Here is a 22,121-nt window from a genome sequence, read left to right on the forward strand (position 1 = left end):
ATGCCACTAGTTGTGACGCTGTAGGTTAATGCGCCACACTGCAAAGCCGTTTGAACGGCAAGGTCGGCGGTTCAAGCTTAACAGCTGCTCCTCGAAAATCTTATACAGGGTTGCTATGGGTCGGAATCGACTCCACCGCACTTAACAACAACTTGCTCCGTTTCAATAAAGTTTTGCGCAAATGGGGAGGAAGAGGAAAAAAGAACTTATCGCGGGAAGCTACAGAAACGTGTTTCTCGCGGTGTTTAATAAACAGACGGGAAGTGAACTGGAAGCCGCAGATATCGCGAGAATCCACCAGATTGTCGCGATGTTTCGTAGGATTACCCCCTCCCCCCTCTTCTAAGTGCCGTTTCGGTTTAACCTAGTGTGTGACTGAGTCTGAGGTAGCGAGCGAGTGAGTGTGTGAGGTGTTGAGGTGAGGCGGAGGAAGGGGAAAGGGGCTCCCTTAGGAGCGAGGGACAAAGGGGGTGTGAGGCACCTAGGCCGCGGGATCCCAGCGACAGTAAGCTGCCCCGAGCTGGGCTACAGAGTAGGGGAAGGGCCCGCGCAGTACCCACAGGGCCCCAGAGCCGGAGTGGGCACCACAGCTCCGGGCCACCGGGTTATTACTTCCTCGACCTCCCCGGCGCCGGGGCCGGAGGTTGGCTCGTGGGGAGAAGGGAAAAGACGAGCAGCTACCTGGTCTGGCAACTCCACAGCTCAGGAACTCTCGTTTCTCCCTTTGCTCCTTCACCCCCCACCTCATGTAGGAGGGTGCCGAGGAATCGGGAGGGAGGAGGAGCCTGGGCTACCGCCCCTTCCCTCCCCACTCCCTTCTAGGGGCACTTTGGTGGGTGTGGGCTTGGGGCTGGGGGGGAGGGTGGGGCTTACTTTTTGGAGTGTTGGGGAACTTTTTCCCCTTCTTGTGGCCAGAGGAAAGGGAATGCCCAATTCAGAGAGACATGGGGGCAAGAAGGACGGGGGTGGAGGAGCTTCTGGAACATTGCAGCCGTCATCGGGAGGTGGCAGCTCCAACAGCAGAGAGCGTCACCGCTTGGTGTCGAAGCACAAACGGCATAAATCCAAGCACTCCAAAGACATGGGGTTGGTGACCCCCGAAGCAGCGCCTTTGGGTACGATTATCAAACCTTTAGTGGAGTATGATGACATCAGCTCTGATTCAGACACCTTCTCCGATGACATGGCCTTCAAACTAGAGAGGAGAGAGACTGATGAACGCCGTGGCACCGATCGGAGTGACCGTCTGCACAAACATCGGCACCATCAGCACAGACGGTCCCGGGACTTACTAAAAACTAAACCGACAGAAAAAGAAAAAAACCAAGAAACCAAGTCGGGATCGATGAAGGACCGGATATCAGGAAGTTCAAAGCGTTCAAATGAGGAGAATGAGGACTATGGGAAGGCACAGCTATCCAAAAGTAGCAGCAGCATCAAGGAATCCAGGTCATCCAAACTCCACAAAGAAAAAACCCGGAAAGAACGGGAATTGAAGTCTGGCCACAAAGATCGGAGTAAAAGTCATCGTAAAAGGGAAACACCGAAAAGTTACAAAACAGTGGACAGCCCCAAAAGGAGATCCAGGAGTCCTCACAGGAAGTGGTCCGACAGTCCTAAGCAAGACGACAGCCCCTCAGGAGCTTCTTACAGCCAAGATTATGACCTTAGTCCCCCAAGATCTCACACCTCCAGCAATTATGATTCCTACAAGAAGAGCCCTGGAAGTACCTCAAGAAGGCAGTCGATTAGCCCTCCTTACAAGGAGCCTTCGGCCTACCAGTCCAGCACCCGGTCACCCAGTCCCTACAGTAGACGCCAGAGGTCTGTGAGCCCCTACAGCCGGAGGCGCTCGTCCAGCTATGAAAGGAGTGGTTCTTACAGTGGTAGGTCACCCAGCCCCTATGGTCGAAGGAGGTCCAGCAGCCCGTTCATGAGCAAGCGGTCTCTGAGTCGGAGTCCACTTCCCAGGTGAGTTATTTGTCGACCAGTCCTTTCTAAGTTAGGGTGGGAGTGAGGAACTGGACGTTGCCATGTTGACATTTTGTTGAAACCCATAGTGTTCTAGCCATCTTGCTTTGGCTAGTCTTGCCAAGTAGGTGCATCTAGCCTCCCTTTTAGAATTAGATGTGGGAAACTGCTGAAGGTAGGTACTTCAACGGCAAGGTCCTGTGTAAGAAAAATCGTAGACCTCTACTTATTGAGTACATTCAGTTGGTCCTACTTCCCAGAACTTGTTTGCCTGTGTATTTTGCTTTGTCTTACTTTTTTTTTTTTTACATCACCATGGTATTAGTGCTTTTAGGCTTTATTGGCCCTGATTGGGGAATTAAGCAATTACACATTCTCATTTATATTATCTTGAGGCTATTTGACTAGGCCATTCTACCATATGTACTGTCATCTTAACCTGTAAGTGCATTCATTCTTAATTGACAGTGTCTTAATAACTTACTTAGATGCCTATCTTTTTAACTGATATTTCCAGTAGAAATTCTGTCAATTAGTCCTTTTTTCCTTTTGATGGCATATCCTGGTAGAACTTGCTTGCAACGCAATTGCTTGTTTTGTAAATATATATATTTATGTACACACACGTTAAGTGCTATCAAGTCAGTTACAATTCATACTGACTGTATAGCGTTTGCAATGAGTGGCTGGTGAGTCTGAACAGCTGACCTTGAGGTTCAGGTCCAGTGCTTATCCTACAGCACCACATCAGGTCTCAGTGTATGTATGTGTGTATATGTATGTACACACACACACACACACACACACACACACATACACATGCATGCGGGGCTTCAAAAGATAATGGATTATCTTTCAATTCCATTTCCCCACAAACTTTAAAAGCCCCCTCATATTTACAATACATGTAGGCTTCAAAAATTTTGTGGAAAAATGAAATTGAAGGATACTGGAATTTTTCCACAAACTTTTTGAAGCCCCGTTGTATACATATGTATACTGTGAAAACACGAAGTCCTGGTGTGGCGTTGTGGGCTAATGCGTCAGACTGCAAAGTCATTTGAACTGCAAGGTCGATGGTTCAAGCTCACCAGCTAGCTGCACCTTGGAAACCCTATACAGGGTTGCTATGGGTCGGAATCAACTCAATGGCACTTAACAACAACCACAACATCATAAAACATTAGTCTATTTCTACATTTTCTGCATGTATATTTGAGTGATATTGATTGCCTTCATCATGTTGTACAACCATCACCATTATCTATTTTTGTTACCATTAACAGAAACTCAGTGCCCCAAACAGCAATTCTTTCTTTCCCCTTCTCTCCTTGGTAACCACCAATAAGTAAACTTTGCTCTCTACATATTTGCCTACTCTAGATATTCAAGTTATTTAAAATAATATATTTGGTGGTTTTTTGTTGTTTATTTCTACTGGCTTATATCACTTTGCATGTTTTCAAGATTCTAAGTAATATTTCCAGACAAATTCATTTTCTTTACATCACCATTGACTACATTGTGACCACTGGTAATTTTCAAAATCTTTCTCTTAAAAAATGGTAATAATGTCTTCATGATGATAATCTTATGAGAAAGGCATGTTAGTTTGAAATATAATTGTTTACATGAATTATCTGTGGAAAACTGTTCTGTTCCTCGGTGGTGAGATATATGTACCTCACTTCTGTCTACAAAAACGGAACGTGAACTTTGGAGTTTAGACTTGAATGGAATCCTAGTGTTTTGTCACTTTTTAGGGAAATTATTTAATTTTTCATGCCTGAGTTTTTTTCATGTTTTAAATAGCTGCATACGCCTTGGTTTGTTGTGAGGACTAAATTAGTAAATATGAAGTGCATAGCATCCTACATTTATTACATAGTACCATTCAGTAAGTTTTATCTATGAATTAGTATAAACACAAGTTCAATACTAATTGAATATGTTGTTCAATACTATAAATATGTTGTTGAACACGAGTAGAGAAATTATCCTAATCTGAAAAATCTATGCAGGTCTTTTGTATATAAGTGTGAGTCATATAAAACTCATACAGAATTTTTGCTGACATAATCATAAACTAGTTTGAATTTGTCAAGCTGAAGGATTCCTAGGTGTCAAAATCTGACGTTTTTTAGTTTTTTTTCCACCTATATAATTTAATTATAAAAAATGTTTGAAATGTGGAAAAAGTTGAAAGAATTACACAATGTGCAATTGTATCTGTACCACCTAGGTTTTACCATTAATGCTAGTCATCTCTGCATCTAATCATCTTGTCTATTGTTTTATGTTGATTCCTCTCAAAGTAAGTTGCAGACATCAGTATGTTGTTGTTGTTGTTGTTAAGTGCCATCGAGTCGGGTCCGACCCATAGCGACCCTGTACAGGGTTTCCGAGGGTGTAAATCTTTACGGGAGTAGAAAGCCTCATCTTTCTCCCGCGGAGCGGCTGGTAGTTTCAAACCGCTGACCTTAAGGTTCGCAGCCCGATTCGTAACCACTACGCTACCAGAGCTCCTTAGACATCAGTATACTTCAGTCTAAATATGTAAGCATGTATACCATTTTCTAGAATTCAGTTCTTGGTTTTGTTTTGTTTGTTTTCAGAGCAAAGAGTAAACCATTTGTTGACTATGACTACCCAGGAGGAATTTGGTTTTTTTTTTTTTAAGGAGTGAGGAGTAAAATTTATATACGACAAAATATAGTGCTTAGTTGTTTCTTGTTTTTTAAGGAAACCTAAGAAATACTTTTAGAATATTTTCTTGAATGAATAGTTTCAAGCTGAGAACTTTTCTGTTGGTGGGTTTGAGAATACAGAAACACACTGAGGCTAAAATGTTAAGTTTCAGTAACAACTGCTTGTTTGCAATGATTGTTTCTGGGTTCTTAAAGAAAACAGTGCATCTCAAGTTCTCCTTCCTCCACTCTCTTAATTGGACCTAGTGCAATCATGATAAAAATAAACCAGAAAAGATTTGGAGACACAATAGTATAGAATGCAAATATAAACACTACATAATGTTCTTGGAGTCAGTAGTACATTGTACACAGTTGGCTTATGAGAACATTATACGTGTATGTATGCACTGCATGTTTTTCCTTATTCTTTGGGATTCCAAACAATAAGTATAAAAAACTTGGGGTTAAACTCATCAGAGTTGAGAAATCTACAGATCCTTTCTATGGTGTTTTCTGTTTTTTTCTTATTAGACACAGTCAAAATGAAACAAGCCAACATCATTTTAAAAGACTGAAAATGCTTTAGCAGAAATGAAATATCTTTATATCAACAAAGTAATAGTAATTAATAATAGCAATTTCATTTTAAATAGGTAGAACCAAACAGTTGAGGGGGAACATAAAGACCAATTATGCATAGTGGTCTACATTTACCTATTTGTTGTCCCCCTCCCCTTTTTTTTTTCTCAAGGAATGGATCTGGAAATCAAATATAACATCTGTGTCACTAAAAATGCAATAATTGTATGGCCACCCAAATGTCTTATACACAGTAGACTTCTGATCATAAGTTGAAGGGTTTGTAGCAGAGTTTTCTAGAAAGATTTGGTTATGAAATAATAAAACAATGGTTTGTAGTGCATAGTCTCTAGAATTTCTAAAGTTTGAGGTTCTAGAAGTTTTCCCTGGGATAGGGATGTCATTTGTTCATCCTAACTATAGTTCAAACAGAGAAAAACCTTTTGTTTCATCTATTACAAGAGAAATAATAATTTTCTTACAGGTACCTAACCTATATTTAAGTGGTTAAATCCACTTAACCACTTTTTAATATTTCATATCTTTATGCTCAAATAAAGGTTTTGTTTAGGGTTTTTTTTTTTTTTGAGGACTGTTAATCCAATAATGGAGTTCTGGTGTGGCACTGTAGGTTAATGTGCTGGACTGCAAAGCTGATTTGAACCACAAAATCTGCATTTCAAGCTCACCAGCTGCTTCTCAGAACCCTATACAGGGTCACTATTGGTCGGAATCGACTCAGTGGCATTTTGGCACTTTACACCAACCAATTCCAATAATGAACTTTTTATTTCAACTACCGAATTTTTGGAGCTAACTTGCAAAAGTATTATTGTTGGTGTTAAGTGCCGTGGAATCTGTTGTGACTCATAGCAACTCGGCATAGGGTTTCCAAGGAGCAGCTAGTGGGTGTGAACCACCAACCTTGTGGTTAGCAGTTCAGTGCTTATCCTACAGCACTACAGCCATGGCTGCTACCATTATGTGAGTTGTTTCTCCTACACACGTATGTTGTTTTCTTTTGAAACATTTTGATTCAAATCATTCTTACCAGTGATCAAAAATAAGGGGCAATACTGATTATTTTGATTGGCAGCAATTTGTTTTAGATTACTGGGAAAATTATGTTTTGTCCAGCTACATTTTTAGTACTAATTCTTACCCCCTCATAGTGAGGCCTTTGCAGGTTATACTTTAGTAAAAAGAATTAATGAGAGTTGAGTTTCAGTTTAGAATAATCTGCCTATAAATTCTCAGATTTCATTGTCCAGTTCTTCCTTATGAGAAAAATTAATTGAAAGTGCAGTATTATACCGCTGTATGAGTTCCTAGATTCCTGTTGTAGAGCTGTGGGATCATCACTGGACTGAGAACCACAACAAGGTCCGCCATTAAAACCCACCAGCAGCTCCTTGGAAGTTCTATACATGGTTGCTTTGAGTATGAACTGACTTGATAGCACTTAACAGAAACAACATGTGAGTTCCTAAAAATTGAATTGGGAATCATTTTATATTGAAAGGACCAGTGTAGCTATAACTTAATTGTAAACTGATGGTATAAAAGATTTTCCTGGGATCTACCAATTAAGTGACTCTTAATAAAAAGTTTTGATGAAGCATACAAGTTACTTTTGACATCCTACCTTTAGTATAGTACTTTCTTTCTTGTAGTTTTACCTTATTGAAGGTTAAAACTAAAATTATGAAAATATTCGTTGTGAATGTTTATATCTTTTCCAAAGTAGAAAAAAATATCCAGCTTCTTTTCAGTTGAATACAATAGTGAATAATTTTTTGTGATAAGCAATTCAAATATGTTGTCATGCAGGATTTAGTTCCTTCTACATTAATCAGTTTAAAAAGTTTTAGAATAGCTTTAAATTTATGGAAAAATTGTGATGTTACAGAATCTCTATATATCCAGTTTTCTCCTATTATTGTATTATTAGCATGTTACTTTAGTATGGTTTAATCTTACAATTTATGAATCAATATTGACACATTTTTACTAACCGAAGTCCATACTTCATTCATATTTCCATAGTTTTGACCTAATATCCTTTTTTTCTTCCCAGATCCTATCCAGGATTCTTGGATGCCATGATTCCAACTCATAGTGAGCCCTTAGGAAAACTCCCCTATAGGGTTTTCATGGCTATAATCTTTTTGGAATCAGATTGCCAGTATTTTTTTTCCTGCAGAGCAGCTGCTAGGTTTAAACCACCAATCTTTCAGTTAGCAGCCGAACACTTAACCACTGTACCATCAGAGCTCATGCCTATCCAGGATACCATATTACATTTAGTCCTGGCGTCCTAGACTCTTCTTGACTGTGGCAGTTTATCAGACTTTCTTTGTTTCTGGTCACATCTATTCTAATGCTCTGTAGTTTGTTTTACTTATCTGTTTTCATCTATGTATTACTATAGTCTATAAATTTTAAACTATCTTTTTTTTTTTTTTTTTCAGTAGGAAATCCATAAAGTCCAGAAGTAGAAGTCCTGCGTATTCAAGACATTCATCTTCTCATAGTAAAAAGAAGAGATCCGGATCTCGCAGTCGGCATTCCAGTATCTCACCTGTCAGGCTTCCGTTGAACTCCAGTCTGGGTGCTGAACTCAGTAGGAAAAAGAAGGAAAGAGCAGCAGCTGCTGCAGCAGCAAAAGCAGATGGAAAAGAATCCAAGGGTTCACCTATATTTTTACCTAGAAAAGAGAACAGTTCAGTAGAGGCTAAGGATTTAGGCTTGGAGTCTAAAAAGTTAACCAGAGTTGTAAAATTGGAAAAATCTGCCCCAGATACTGAACTGTTGAATGTAACACATCTAAATACAGAGGTCAAAAATTCTTTAGATACAGGGAAAGTAAAGTTGGATGAGAACTCTGAGAAACATCCTATTAAAGATTTGAAAGCACAGGGAACAAAAGACTCTAAACCCATAGCATCAAAAGAGGAGAGTGTTACTCCAAAGGAGACAGAAACATCAGAAAAGGAAACCCTTCCACCTCTCCCCACAATTACTTCGCCGCCACCTCCTTTACCGACTACCACCCCTCCACCTCAGACACCCCCTTTGCCTCCTTTGCCTCCACTACCAGCTCTTCCACAGCAACCACCTCTGCCTCCTCCCCAACCAGCAATTAGTCAGGTTCTTGCTTCTAGTGCTTCAACTTTGCCCCTTTCTCCTCATCAAAGGACATCTACTCTGTCCTCTCAGACAAATTCTCAGCCCTCTGTACAGGTTTCTCTGAAGACTCAAGTGTCTGTAACAGCTGTTATTCCGCACATGAAAACTTCAACATTGCCTCCTCTGCCCCTTCCACCCTTATTACCTGGAGATGATGATATGGATAGGTGAGTTCTTGGTTAACTTGAAAAAAATTAACATGATCCATGTATAATGTATTTTATTTTCTGTGCTCAAACTTTCTCAGAACTACTTACTGCCTGTTTGTTTTGTTTTTGTTTTTTAAGTACGACATTCCTTTGATGTTTGGTTTTAGTACAAAAGTCCGTATTTGTGACATTTTTATTTGAGAAGAGATCATTATGATTTGAGAACTAGTAACCCATTTTCTCTTAATTTTATTTACTGCTAGTTTTTTATTCAATTAAAAAAAATTAGTTGGATTTTTCTACTTAAAGTTTTAATACTTTAAGAAAAATTGAAAGACTAACGCAATTAGTAGCCAGGTATTTTTACCCAGAGTCATCGATTATTAGCTTTTTGCCACACTTGCTTTAATTACAGGTATCCTAAGTACTTCAACAGAGCTCTCTCCTAAGAATAAGAACATTTTTCTCTATAACCACAATGTCTTCATCACTCTAAAATTAATGTTGATATAATTGTATAAGAAAATCTTATAAATTTAGTAATAATACTATTTAATTAAATATTCCTGTTGTTGACTTTTGGCTCATAGTGATCCCATGTGATAGAGTGAAACTACCCATAGGGTTTTTTAGGTCTTTATTTAGCAGAGCTGCTGCAAGGATTTAAACTGCCAACCCAGCTATCAGCTGAGCACTTAACCACTGTACCTCCAAAGGGCTCCTACAAATATTTTTGTTGTTGTTAAGTGCCTTTGAGTCAGTTCTAACTCATAATAACCCTATATATGGTTTCCAAGACTGTGGGTTAATGTGCCAGACTGCAAAGGCGTTTGAACTGCAAGGTCGGCAGTTCAAGCTCACCAGCTGCTCCTTGGAAACCCTACACAGGGTCGTTATGGGTTGGAACTGACTCGATGGCACTTAACAACAATGTAAAGCCCTAACTATGTTTATTATAAACCGGGATGCTTTTTTTTTTTTAATTATACAAGAACGATTTATAGAATCTTTAATTAGAATATAATTCACAATGGGATAATGGGCAAAACTCTAATTTTAATAAGTCCTCTGAATATTGAGAATGATGATGAGGCATGAATCTAATCTTATGGAAGGTATAAGGAAATGTGTTTCTTTTTTGGCAGGACCAGCCAGGCAATTAACATCAGACAAGCATACTTGGCAGTGGCACATGCCATAACAGTCTTTGTTATCTCAGTCCCTTCTGCTGAGATCCTCCCGCCCTCTTGTTCTCTAGAATGAGTTACATTTAAAGCAACAACTTTAAGCGGAAAAATAAGTACAACTGTTCTTACATCCAGACCATTTCCTAAGCCTCCATTACTTTTCAAGTGACATTAGTAATTTGGAGGAGGATACATTTCAGACCTTTAGGTCTGTGCTCTTCCAGACAACTCTTTGCCTTTTGGGAAGGTATATTAAATGGGGAAGAAAAAAAAAAAGACTATTTGAAAAAATGGTTTCATCCCTTATTCATAGTGGCTACTAGGAAAAATTGAGATACATAATACACTTCTCATAGATAAAAAAGTTATATGTTTTTATAGTTTTGTTTGAAAAGGAAGTAGTTGAGCATTATCCAAAAGGACCCTTGCCCATTATCTACCCACAGGAACCTTGTTTAAATATTAGTTTACACAGTTGCTAGAACAATATCAGAGTGGCAAAGAATCTTATTGTGAATTCTTGTTTACTTGCCTCATCAGGTTTACAAGTAACAGTTGAACTTATCTATCAGCGTAGAATGTGTATTTCTAGAGAGGGATAATTTTGATTGAAGGCACATGGGGATATTTCTTTCATTTTTGGGAATGAAGAGTAAAGTTAAGGACATCAGTGCTTAGAGATGTTTAAGAAAGTGTGTGAAAGAATGAAGTGAACAAGACTATTTTTGCTACAAATCCATTCTGGTTCTGAAAGTATACTGAACTTCTTGAAAATCCAATGTAACTATTTTTTAATGTATGGTGTTTTTTGGCTAGTTCATTATTTTCCAGATATAGTATTAGCAAATTACTAATGGTAGATAAATGGAAATAACTTTTTCTACTAATTCTATGTTTTTCATTATTTTAAGATTTTAAATTCTAGATTTTAAAAAAAACTGATGCTTTCTAAAGCCTACCAGCTGCTCTTATCTCTCACTTGAAATAATTAACAAAACTTACTAGAAAAATATCTAAAAGTTTTATAGAGAACTCATTTATGTTGCTATTTTATTTTCTAGGTATTTAGCAGCTTTTACATTGAGAATGTGACCTACACATATTATTATTACCTACTGTGCCTTAAAAAGGAGCTTTGGTAGTAGTTATGAGTTGGGCTGCTAACCTCAAGGTCAGCAGTTCGAAACTACCAGCTGTTCCATAAGAGAAATATGAGGCTTTCTGCTCCCATAAAGATTTACAGCCTCGGAAACCCTACACAGGGTTGCTATGAATTGGAACCGACTCCACAGCACACCACAATGCCTTAAACAGACACACAGAATGCAATCAGTAAATATTAGTTATTTGAATAAGTAAGTAAAATTGCTTAAGGATCCAGTGTCAAAACTTGTCTAAAATGGCACTGGGCATGTAGATAGAAATCAGTTGACACATGAATGATGTAAATGTTATTGTAGAGTATTTGTCTTATTTGAGAGTCCTTTTTGGGGAAAGAATGAAAATTTTCTTTCAAACATATTTTGGTCAAGGATGTATTTATACAGATAGCAAATACCGGAGTGAATTTAGCTACTTGCACATGTAAGGACTGAGCTGCTTATCGAAAGGTTGGTGATTTGCACCTACTCAGTCATAAAGCAGAAGAATGACTTGGTGATCGGCTCCTGTAAAGATTATACCCTAGAAAACCCTTTGGGGAAAGTCTACTCATGTCACGTGGGGTCACAAAGTCAAAAATAGACTCAACTGAACCTAATAGCGTTGAAAAATCCTTTCTGATTTTTGGTCTACAATGTCTAGTGTTAAGAACCAAAGGACACCACTTCTGACGTAGTACTTTCTTTATAAACATAGCTATTCTTGGGAATCTCTTTGCTTTTCTGAACATTGTTCTGAACACTGTTCCTAGAAATTTTAGTTAACAATCTTGATTTTGCGTGTAGCTATAAGATAAGCACTCGACTGCAGGGTTGGTTTGCACCATAAGATTGGTATTTAACAACAACAACCTAGGTTTTTAAGTCTTGTTTTCTGCCTTATTTTTCTGAAAGTCTAGTTCATTTGGAGTTTACCTATGTTCTTTGTTATTCTAAAAGACTGTATCTGTACAAGTATTGAGCTCTGTATAGAAAAGAAAGTAAAGATTGTATAAGCATTTCAATTTGATTTAGGATTTTGCTATAGAATGCTTGGTTCCCATATATTATGCCCTCAAACTCAAAACTTTCATATAATTTTGTAACTGTAACTGAAATTTTTTAAAACAACCTGTTTTAAGGAGATGGAGATACATAAAAAGTAGTTTATGTTGTTGAAGGAGTCCTGGTGTGGCACTGTAGGATAAGCACTGGACTTTATGTTAAAGCTCAAGGTCAGTAGTTCAAACCCACTAGCCAGTCCACAGAAACCATGTACAGGCTCGCTTTGAGTTGTAACTGACTCAGGCATTTAACAACAACAACAGTGCTGTTGAAACTTGAAAATTATCCAAAGAGAAATTAAATTTATTTTAAATAGTTGAAATGTAAATTCCTTATTTTTTCCTTATTAATAAAAACAACTTATTGTTGTGTGTTGTAGAGTTGATTCTGACTCATAGCGACTCTGGGGGCGGTTTCAAGATTAGTTAGTAGGTTTGAACTGCCGACCTTGTGCTTAGCACTCCGGTGCTTATCCTATAGCGCCACACCACACATACACATATTTATACATTTTTTTTAAACTACTGTATACAATGTAGGAGCCCTGGTGGCATAGTGGGTTAAACATTGGGTTGCTAATTGCAAGGTCAACAGTTCAAGCTACCAACTGTTCCGAAGGACAAAGATGAGGCTGTCTGCTCCTATAACTACAGTTTCAGAAACCCTAAGAAGCAGTTCTTAACTCTATCCTAAAGAGTTGCTATGCATTGAAATCAACTTTATATGGCAGTAGATAGGTTTTTATACACAGTGTAATCACACCATATGCGCATCTATCCTCAGACAAATGGGGAACCAAGAAATACTGATACTGTTATGGTGCACCAGCACATCCTGGTATTAAATCTCAGTTAAGGACTTTGACGTAATATTATCTGCTCCCTTATGTTAGACCCTCTTTGTGTCTACTATGTGCCCTCAGTATTTATCGTTGTTGCTGTCAAGTGAGGCACAACTCATGGTGCTCCTGTGTGTGTAGAATACAGCTGCTCCATAGAGTTTTCAAGGTTATAAAGCCTGTACAGGGTCACTATAGGCCGGAACTGACTTGGTGGCTCTTAACAACAACAAAAACCTTTCAAAAGCAGATCTTTTAAAAGAAGCCTGTCCTTTGAGGCACCAAATTTCTAGTCACCAAGCGTTTAACTAATAGTTCACAATTTTGCCACTGAGTGACTCCTCAACACTTAATATTGAGCTGTCTTTTACTGCGTGTACTACTTCTAAAGGGTAAAGGTCATAATATTAGATACCACAATTTATGGTCCACTACTATTTCAATTTTTTGTTATAATAGAATTTGCTAAAACAGGATTTGACCTCTATTCATATTATATGCCCTGAAGTTATAGTACATTTCCTATCAAGCACTCATTCTTTGTTGAAATCAGTATGCAAAAGTAATTTTTCAAAGGTTCTGTACATATCTTATCGCTGTTACTTGTTTGTTGTTAAGTGCCTTCAAGCCTATTCGACCAATAGCAATCCTGTATAGGGTTTCTCAGGAGCAGCTGGTAGGCTTGAACCACTGACTTTGCAATTCAAACCAATTTTGTGGTCCAGCTCATTAACCAGCAGCGCCATACCAGGACTCCACATTTCTTAGCAAACATTAATTTGAAACCAAAAAATAAACCTTAGAAAATACAAAACCTAAATATAAAATACTTAACTTGATTGAAATGATGGTTAGATCATTCAAATACTTCTTATTCTTCTAGTGAAATATAACTACTTATAAGAATATTTTGACTTGCTGAGTACTGTCGAGCTGGTTCCGACTCATGGTGACCCTATATAGGGTTTCCAAAGAGCCACTGGTAGGTTTGAACTGGTTAGCAGTCCAGTGCTTATCCTACAGTGCCACACCAGGATACCATTAGTAGTATGGAAATTAGAAATTTTTCTTTCCTGAAGATCTTAAAAATTGGAGAAATTTTTTTATTTTTATTATGTCCTGATTCAAGAGTTTCTGGTAATGAATTGTGTTCCCAGAACAGAAAAACCTTAATGTAAATTATAATGATGTTGTGTGTTCATCTCTACAAGTAACTACAGAAAGTTTCAGATGTTCATTTACAGTGCATTGACTCTCCCAGTTTTGGTTGATGTGTAGTACAGACTAACCTAAATTCTTTTATTCTGTCTGATTTTATAAGAGATTAAAATGTTAAAAATTGGTAGGAAGTAAGAGTCCTGATATGGTGCTGTAAAATAAACACTGGACTGCCACCCACAGGGCCAGCAGTTCATATCTACCAGCTGCTCCTTGGAAACCCTATTTAGGGTTGGTGTGAGTCAGAACTGACTTAACAGCACTAAACAACAACATATATAAAACCATGCTAGATAGTAAGTCTTCTCTTTCTTCACAGTATCAGATGTTTAAAAGCAGTCACCCCCCTTGTAACCCACTACACTACCAGTTATAATTATATTATATAGGAAGACATTAATGAGTTTGATAAAGGACTTACAAATAATATTACAAGTTTTTCATTGTTCCTTTATTATACTATAGATTTTCTTTTTGCAAAGACCATTGCTTTAGCTATGATAAACTTCCGTTTCTTATGTTTTATTACAGAATTTTTCCTTAAAAGTAAAATATTTTAAATATTTAAATAGGCATTATAACCTTTGAAAAGTGTAATTTTCCTATCCTTTAAATAATTATGATCAATTTTGTTTCTTCCCCTCCATTGTGTAGTCCAAAAGAAATTCTTCCTTCAAGACCGGCAAAGAAAGAAAAGGAACAGAGGACTCGTCACTCCCTCATGGACCTCCCTCTCCCTCCAGAGCTTCCTGGTGGGGATCCATCTCCCCCAGACTCTCCAGAACCAAAGGCAGTCACACCACCTCAGCAACCATATAAAAAGAGACCAAAGTGAGTTTTTGTGTGGCCCTGTAGGATAAACACTGGACCTCAATGTCGGTTTGAATCTTAAGATCGGTGATTCAAACTCAGGAGCCACTCCTTGGAAACCCTATACAGGGTAGTTATGAATCTTAACCAACTCAGTAGCACTTAACAACAACAATCCTAATTGTAGCTCTGTGTATAAGCAATGAACTGCTAGCCACAAGGTCAGCAGTTTAAGCTCACCAGCTTGCTCCTTGGGAGATAAAGGAGACTTTCTGCTCCTACAAATATTTACAAGCCTTGGAAACCCTACACAGAGTTGATGTGAGTCAAAACTAACTCAAAGGCACTTAACAACCACAATCCTTAATTACAACTTGCTTCCTTATCTTTGGACTTCACACTTTTCTTCCTCAGTAAGACCACAGAAATTTGGTCTGATCATTTATTTTAATGGATAAAAACCTTTGTAAGAGACAACTGTTCATGTGCAAACATAGTTGTTTTTAGAAAAATAGTAACTTCCAAAATCCAAATATATAGCAGACACTGTTCTCCTAATATCCTTTGCGTTTAATAATACTAAGAATATATTACAAAAGGAGAAAGACGTTTTAGACGGTATATAAACTACGCCAATGTTAATGAACAGTTTTTAGGGGTTTGTTTGTTTTTTCTCCTAAAGCACATAAATTACTATGCCGCTAAAATACTAGGATCCAACTTTGATCTCCTGATTATTAACATTCTTCTAAATAAAAATAGTTACCATTTACTAACCATGTCTTACTGTCAGATTTTCTTTTATTGGTAGCTCTATGATATAGGGTTATTTTTCTATTAATAGCATTGTGTCTATTTTAGAATTTGTTGTCCTCGTTATGGGGAAAGAAGACAAACAGAAAGTGACTGGGGAAAACGCTGTGTGGACAAATTTGACATTATTGGGATTATTGGAGAAGGTACCTATGGCCAAGTGTATAAAGCCAAGGACAAAGACACAGGTAAATATTTTCCTGGTGGGTAGTGGTAGTTTGGTGGTAAAATTCTCACCTTTTATGCTAGAGACCTGGCTTTGATTCCTTGTCAGTGTACACATAGTTACCACCCTTCTGTCATTGGCAGTTTGTGTGTTGCTATGATGCTGAGCAGGTTTTTTTGCAGTTTCCAAATAGGTAGAAACACCTGTCTATCTGCTTCTGAAAATCAGCCCATGAAAACCTATGGATCACGAGTGTCTTCTTCATAACTATCGTGGAGATGGTGCAGCACCAGGCAGCAGTTGATTCTGTTGTACATGAGGTTGCCATCAATTGAGGGCTGACTCCACAGCAGCCAACAATAATAAATATTGTCACAAATTCTAGATGTCAGAGGTTAATAATTTAGCCATAGAGTAAGGAGCATTGTGATATAGTGGTTAAGCATTCTGCTGCTAACCAAAAGGTCAATAGGTCAAACCTATCAACTGTGCCACACAAGAAATATGTGGCTTTCATAAAGACCTGTTGCAAAGTGCTATCAAGTCAGTTCCAACTCATAGCGAACATGTATAGGATTTCCAAGCTGCGGCTGGTGAGTTGCAACCGCTGACCTTATGGTTGAATGCTTATCCTACAGTGCCATACTAGGACTCCTCATAAAGACTATAGACTTGGGAACCACCTGGGGCATTATGAGTCAAAATCAACAACAATGGTTAATATCTTAGGTGGATTCTAATTTAATTCTAATTTGGTTTCCAAATGTTACTAAGTAATCCAAAGTTGTCCAAAGAATAATCTGTTTTAAAAAACATTTTTTTAATAGTAAATGCTAAACATTTTATGATTTGTTGGATATTCATGGTAAAAATGAAAATTTCTATATTGTTACTGGTGTGGTGCTGTAAACACTGGACTGCTAACCACAGGGTTGGTAGTTCAAACCCAACAGCTTCTCCTTGGAAACCTTAAACCAGTGTGTTATGAGTTGGAACCCACTTGACAGCATCTAACAACAACTTACTTGTTAAGGGAGAATTGTTGATAAATTTTAATTTATTCTGACATGTTTAGGCCTAACTGAATATTATTAAAAATTAATACCTTGTCTTAAAATAAAAAATGAAAACATTTTTCTCTTTAAGATGTAAAAGAACATTAAAGTAGATATTAATTTATGTTTTATATTTAAAGGTATTAAACACAAAAAATTAAAGTAGGTATTAATTCTGTCTTTCTTAATAGATGCATATATTAGACTAAGTCAAAAATTTTTGGGTTCTATTTCATACATGCACAGATTTATTCCAAACAAAATATATTTAAACAGTTCTCTCGGGAATATACATGTCTTAGCCTCAAAGGGTGACTTTAAAAGATCTAATCAAAACAGTGGTTTCTGAGGTGATTTGGGCCAGTTACATTTAAAACAGAGAGGTCTTTCCTAAAGATTATTGTGACTAGTTTTTGGTAATCTTGATAAATTTTCCTGAAGAACACAGAAGGATCACATAGTCTTATGGGTGAGGAAAAGGCTAGACAAATTGCACCAATGAATTTTTTTCCATCACAATGCATCAGCTCAGTCTTCATAGGTAGCAAGGGCTGTCTGATAAGAATTTCATTGGGAAACCTTTCCCTGTCCACTCTTCAGTCCTGATGTTGCCCCTTTAGACTTCTTTTTGTTCCCCAAATTCAACATTTGAGTCCCTCAAGGATGACCAAAGAGCCATTTTGACATGGTATAAATTGATGAGCACAAAAGGATTAGAGAAATGAAAACACCACCTTAGGAAGTATACAGGCCTAGATGAGAAACAATTGTTTCGCAGTTTGATTTTTTTATTTAATAAAGGTCTTTATGTTTTGTAGCAATAATTTTTACTTGGTTTCATTTTGACTGTTTCATGATTGTAGCCCAAAAATGCTAATTGCTAATGATAATGGTTTGGATTTGTTTTCACAGGAGAGCTAGTAGCCTTGAAGAAGGTGAGACTAGACAATGAAAAAGAAGGCTTTCCAATTACAGCCATTCGTGAGATAAAAATCCTTCGTCAGTTAATCCACCGAAGTGTTGTTAACATGAAGGAAATTGTCACAGATAAACAAGATGCATTAGATTTCAAGAAGGACAAAGGTAACTAGCAGAAAACTGTTTTTGGTTTTTTTTTAAATTGATTTTACAGGGTAGTTTGGTACAATCTTGTTTTCGTTTCTTAACTTCTTTGCCTGTTGGAATTTTTTTTTTATAATGCTTAAGTACAACTTCTTTATGTAATTCCTACCAGAATTAACATATTGGTAGATTGCTCTTGTGCCGAACAGTGCTTACTTTATAACATATTTAGTCATTCATCAGTGTACTCTTTATACTTTTATAAATCATTGTTGATCATTAAAAGGTGCGTTAGGTCGAGTTTGTGGAATACCTAATTGTTGTGATTAAGTGCTGTCGAGACAGTTCCAATGCATTGCGACCCTGTGTAGGGTTTTCGAGGAGCAGCTGCATGGTTTGAACCGCCGACCCTGTAATTTAAACTGACCTTGTGGTCCAGTGCATTATTCTCCAGCGCCACACCAGGACGCCAAATACCTAATAAGGCCAGATAAATAATATAAGACCATTTTGCAAGCAAACAATATTTTGGGTGTTTATTGCTTTCTTTTTTCAGATTATCTTGTAATAACAATAATGGAAATTAAAATCTCTTTGGAGTGTAAAATTTTTCATTGTTTCCATACTTACAGTCTTTCCATGATATTCAATCTTTTATAAAACAAATCTTAACAGGATTTAGAAGTGGTTAACTGAAGTAAGAGTTTTTAAAGTCAAATTAAGTGATGGCATCTATGAATATAGTTTGGAATGTTAATAGAATGATTGAAATACATACATTAGGAAGGTAAGGGATAAAGGGAAGCTGGGCTTATTTACAAAGTCTCAAGGATATTAGCACTAGGGAAGCAGCACCCCCTTGAATTTGAGAAAAGTAATTTTAAAAGCAAACAAAAAGTAACTGCTTATACAACAGAACAGGGGGGCTTCAACAAGTTCCTTAGAAAAATGGGATGAAAAGATAATGGAATTTTTCCGTGAATTGTTTGAGCCCACTCATATTTATGGTCAAATCTGAATAGAGTTTAAAATACCGTATCTGCTTCAGGAGTGTCTCAACTTTTTTTTCTGATTATAAAAATAATACAGTGTGTAGGTAGTATCTGGAAGGATTCATGAGAAATTATTAATTGGTTGCTTCTGGAAACTAATTTTTAATCTATGGCGTTTTGTATTGTTTTAAGTCATTTACCAGATATTGTGTAAAATTTTTTTAAGTTATAAAATCATATATGAGCAACTGGATATGTTGTATTTTCATTGTGGAAATACTGAAAATGCAGAAGAGTAAGAAAAGGAAAATAACAATCGCTTCTCTCCCAGCGCATCTCAACATTCTATTATCCATAGAAAACCACTGTAGTATTAACATTTTAATACGTTTCCTTTCAGTAACTTTATGTGTGCGTATTAATTTAATGTAACTGAGATCAAAGTATGTATGTTTTTATTATAACTTAACATGTTATTAACAATTTATATTGTTAACATGTTTTATTAACTTTGCACAAAGATAGATGAACCCAGAGTTACTTCACCATTTCCGTGTTAAACATTTAATTTCCAACTTCTAAAAAAATATTATAGTGGTTATGAATTGGGCTGCTAACCTCAAGGTCAGCAGTTCGAAACTACCAGCCGTTCCGTGGGAGGAAGATGAGGCTTTTTGCTCCTGTAAAGATTTACAACCTCGGAAGCCCTGTATAGGATCGCTATGAGTCTGAATCGACTCCATGGCATATAACAACAACAACATAACAATATTACATTGAGTATTTTGTGCATATATCTTGACATTTGATATATTTCCTTTGAATATAACTCTTTAGAAGTATAATTTCACATTTAATGTTAGGTTGCTTTTAAGAACAGTAACAATTCATGTTCCAACAATGAATATATCTTTTTATAAAATGTCATCTTAATGAGTAGAGTATGAAATACCATTAGTTTGTATTGCATTTCTGAGCTTTTTCCCTATTTGTCCATTATATTGATTTACTTATTTTATAACTTTTTCTAAGGAGCTCTGGTAGTGTAGTGGTTAACGAATTGGGTTGCTAACCTCTCAAGGTCAGCAGTTCGAAACTACCAGCTGTCCGCAAAAGAAAGATGAGGCTTTCTGCTCCCTTAAAGATTCACAGTCTCGGAAACCCTGTACAAGGTCGCTATGAGTCAGAACTGACTTCACGGCACATCACCCCCACCACCATTGGGAATAGAGTGAAGGTTTATAGAACAGATCATACTTCCACATTCAACAAATTATGCGTTTCATGTCATTACAGTTATTGCAATCCACTACATTAAACAGTATTTTATCTCTGTTGATATTATTTTTCCCCTCCACCCACTCTCCTCCTCATGTAACCATCATAGATAGAATGTTTCATTTAGCAAGAAAATCTTTTCTTAATATTTTACAGTGATGGTCTTATCCATTATTTGTCCATTTGTGAGTCACTTAATTTCACTCAGCATTCTCTTTCTTAAGCTTTGTTTGCCCTTTGTCAGCTTCTCTTTTAGAATCTTACTGTTTTTCTTATTAATTTGTGTGTCTTAGAGAACTCATCTACGAAATCATGGGCCCACAGTTTTTTTAAAGAACTCAAATTTGTTTAAAGTGGTATATATAGCAGAGATTTTATATAGACTTTTTGACACTCACACCCTAGATGGATAACTTGATTTTGTGCTACTGTAAAACAGCGTTTTGGACTAGATAGGTCATTGTCTAGCTAGATCTAGTATTTATTTATGTTATAAGAGTTGTCTCTATTATTGGTGTTGTTGTTGTTATGTGCCGTGGAGTCGGTTCCAACTCATAGCGACCCTGTACAGGGTTTCCGAGGCTGTAAATCTTTACGGGAACAGAAAGCCTCATCTTTCTCCCGTGGGACAGCTGGTAGTTTCGAACTTGTGACCCTGAGGTTTGCAACCCGATTCGTAACCACTACACTACCAGAGCTCCTTGTCTCTATTATATACCCTGCCAAATAAAGATAATGTGGATTTCAAATCTTAAGTTCAAATATTTCTCACTCCTTTTATTTATTTATAAATTTAGAGGTTGAATTACATGATTCAACTTTTATTCAGTTCTGTGAATTCCACTAGTAATTTAATACCAAACATTCCATGCTGCCCCTGGTATATTATGTACCTGTTAACTAATGTAAAGATCTCACAAAAGTAGTTCCAGACAATACAGAACAAATGGGCTGGCTTTGTTACAAATAAAACTTTATAACAACAATGGGTTTGCTGTAGGTCTATAATTTGCCAACCTCTTGTTTGGTAATTAAAGTCATTATGGTATAAACAAAGTGATTTTTCTGCTAATTTTAGACATTAGTCTAAAAAGCACTAGGCTAGTAGAAGATTAATAAAAACAGTAATTCTGTTGTTTATTATTAGAAGGGGCAAGTTATTCAGATAATTTTAATTCTTCATCCATAAAATTAAAGGGTATTCCAGAGAGTCTGTGGCCCTACTGGCCAACGCCAAAATTGTATTAAAATTTGAGGCATTGTCATTGTAGCAGCCTTTTTTCTCTCGTTTTTAATTTTTTTCTTCATTTTATATAGGTGCATTTTACCTGGTATTTGAGTATATGGACCATGACTTAATGGGACTGCTAGAATCTGGTTTGGTGCACTTTTCTGAGGATCATATCAAGTCATTCATGAAACAGCTAATGGAAGGATTGGATTACTGCCACAAAAAGAATTTCCTGCATCGAGATATTAAGTGCTCTAACATTTTACTGAACAACAGGTAACATAGTAACCAAATGAAGTCAAGCACTTTTATTCCTGTCCTCTAGCACCCTTAATTCTTGCTAGTTAATTAGGATTATAAATAGTCCAAATAGAGCACATGCTGTAGCATTTACAAACATTTGATGTTTGTACTTGAGGAACAACTTATGATGGGGTACTCTGATCAGCAGAGCCTGCAGACTCGGTTTGGAGAGGAATTGACAGAGGATTTTGTAAACCATCTCACACACACATGCACCATTCCCACTACCATTGAATAAAACTGCCCCATAGGATCTCAAAGGCTGTAAATTTTTACAGGAGCACACACATCTTTTTTCCACAGAGCAGCTGGTGGGTTCGAACTGCCAACCTTCTGTAGCAGCCAAGTGCTTAACCACTGTGCTGCCAGGATTATAAAGGTTTTTA

The 22,121-nt window shown here is 37.1% G+C and overlaps 1 protein-coding gene across 2 annotated transcripts in view; it reads left to right on the forward strand.

Moving 5' to 3' along the window:
* The first annotated feature begins 769 nt into the window (after positions 1–769).
* The window catches only part of CDK12 (cyclin-dependent kinase 12), a 44,571-nt gene continuing 23,219 nt past the window's right edge, over positions 770–22,121 (forward strand). Inside the window, exons 1-6 of one of the 2 annotated variants that reach the window (XM_006832551.1) lie at positions 770–1,971; positions 7,712–8,596; positions 14,680–14,856; positions 15,697–15,836; positions 17,782–17,952; positions 21,519–21,708. In XM_006832551.1, the coding sequence (XP_006832614.1) occupies positions 926–1,971; positions 7,712–8,596; positions 14,680–14,856; positions 15,697–15,836; positions 17,782–17,952; positions 21,519–21,708 (2,609 nt within the window). In that variant the 5' untranslated portion in view covers positions 770–925. The remainder of the gene's footprint in view (positions 1,972–7,711; positions 8,597–14,679; positions 14,857–15,696; positions 15,837–17,781; positions 17,953–21,518; positions 21,709–22,121) is intronic. The other variant, XM_006832550.1, reaches the window with a different exon arrangement.

This window comes from Chrysochloris asiatica, unplaced genomic scaffold, assembly GCF_000296735.1.
Source record: "Chrysochloris asiatica unplaced genomic scaffold, ChrAsi1.0 scaffold00007, whole genome shotgun sequence".
Taxonomy (NCBI): domain Eukaryota; kingdom Metazoa; phylum Chordata; class Mammalia; order Afrosoricida; family Chrysochloridae; genus Chrysochloris; species Chrysochloris asiatica.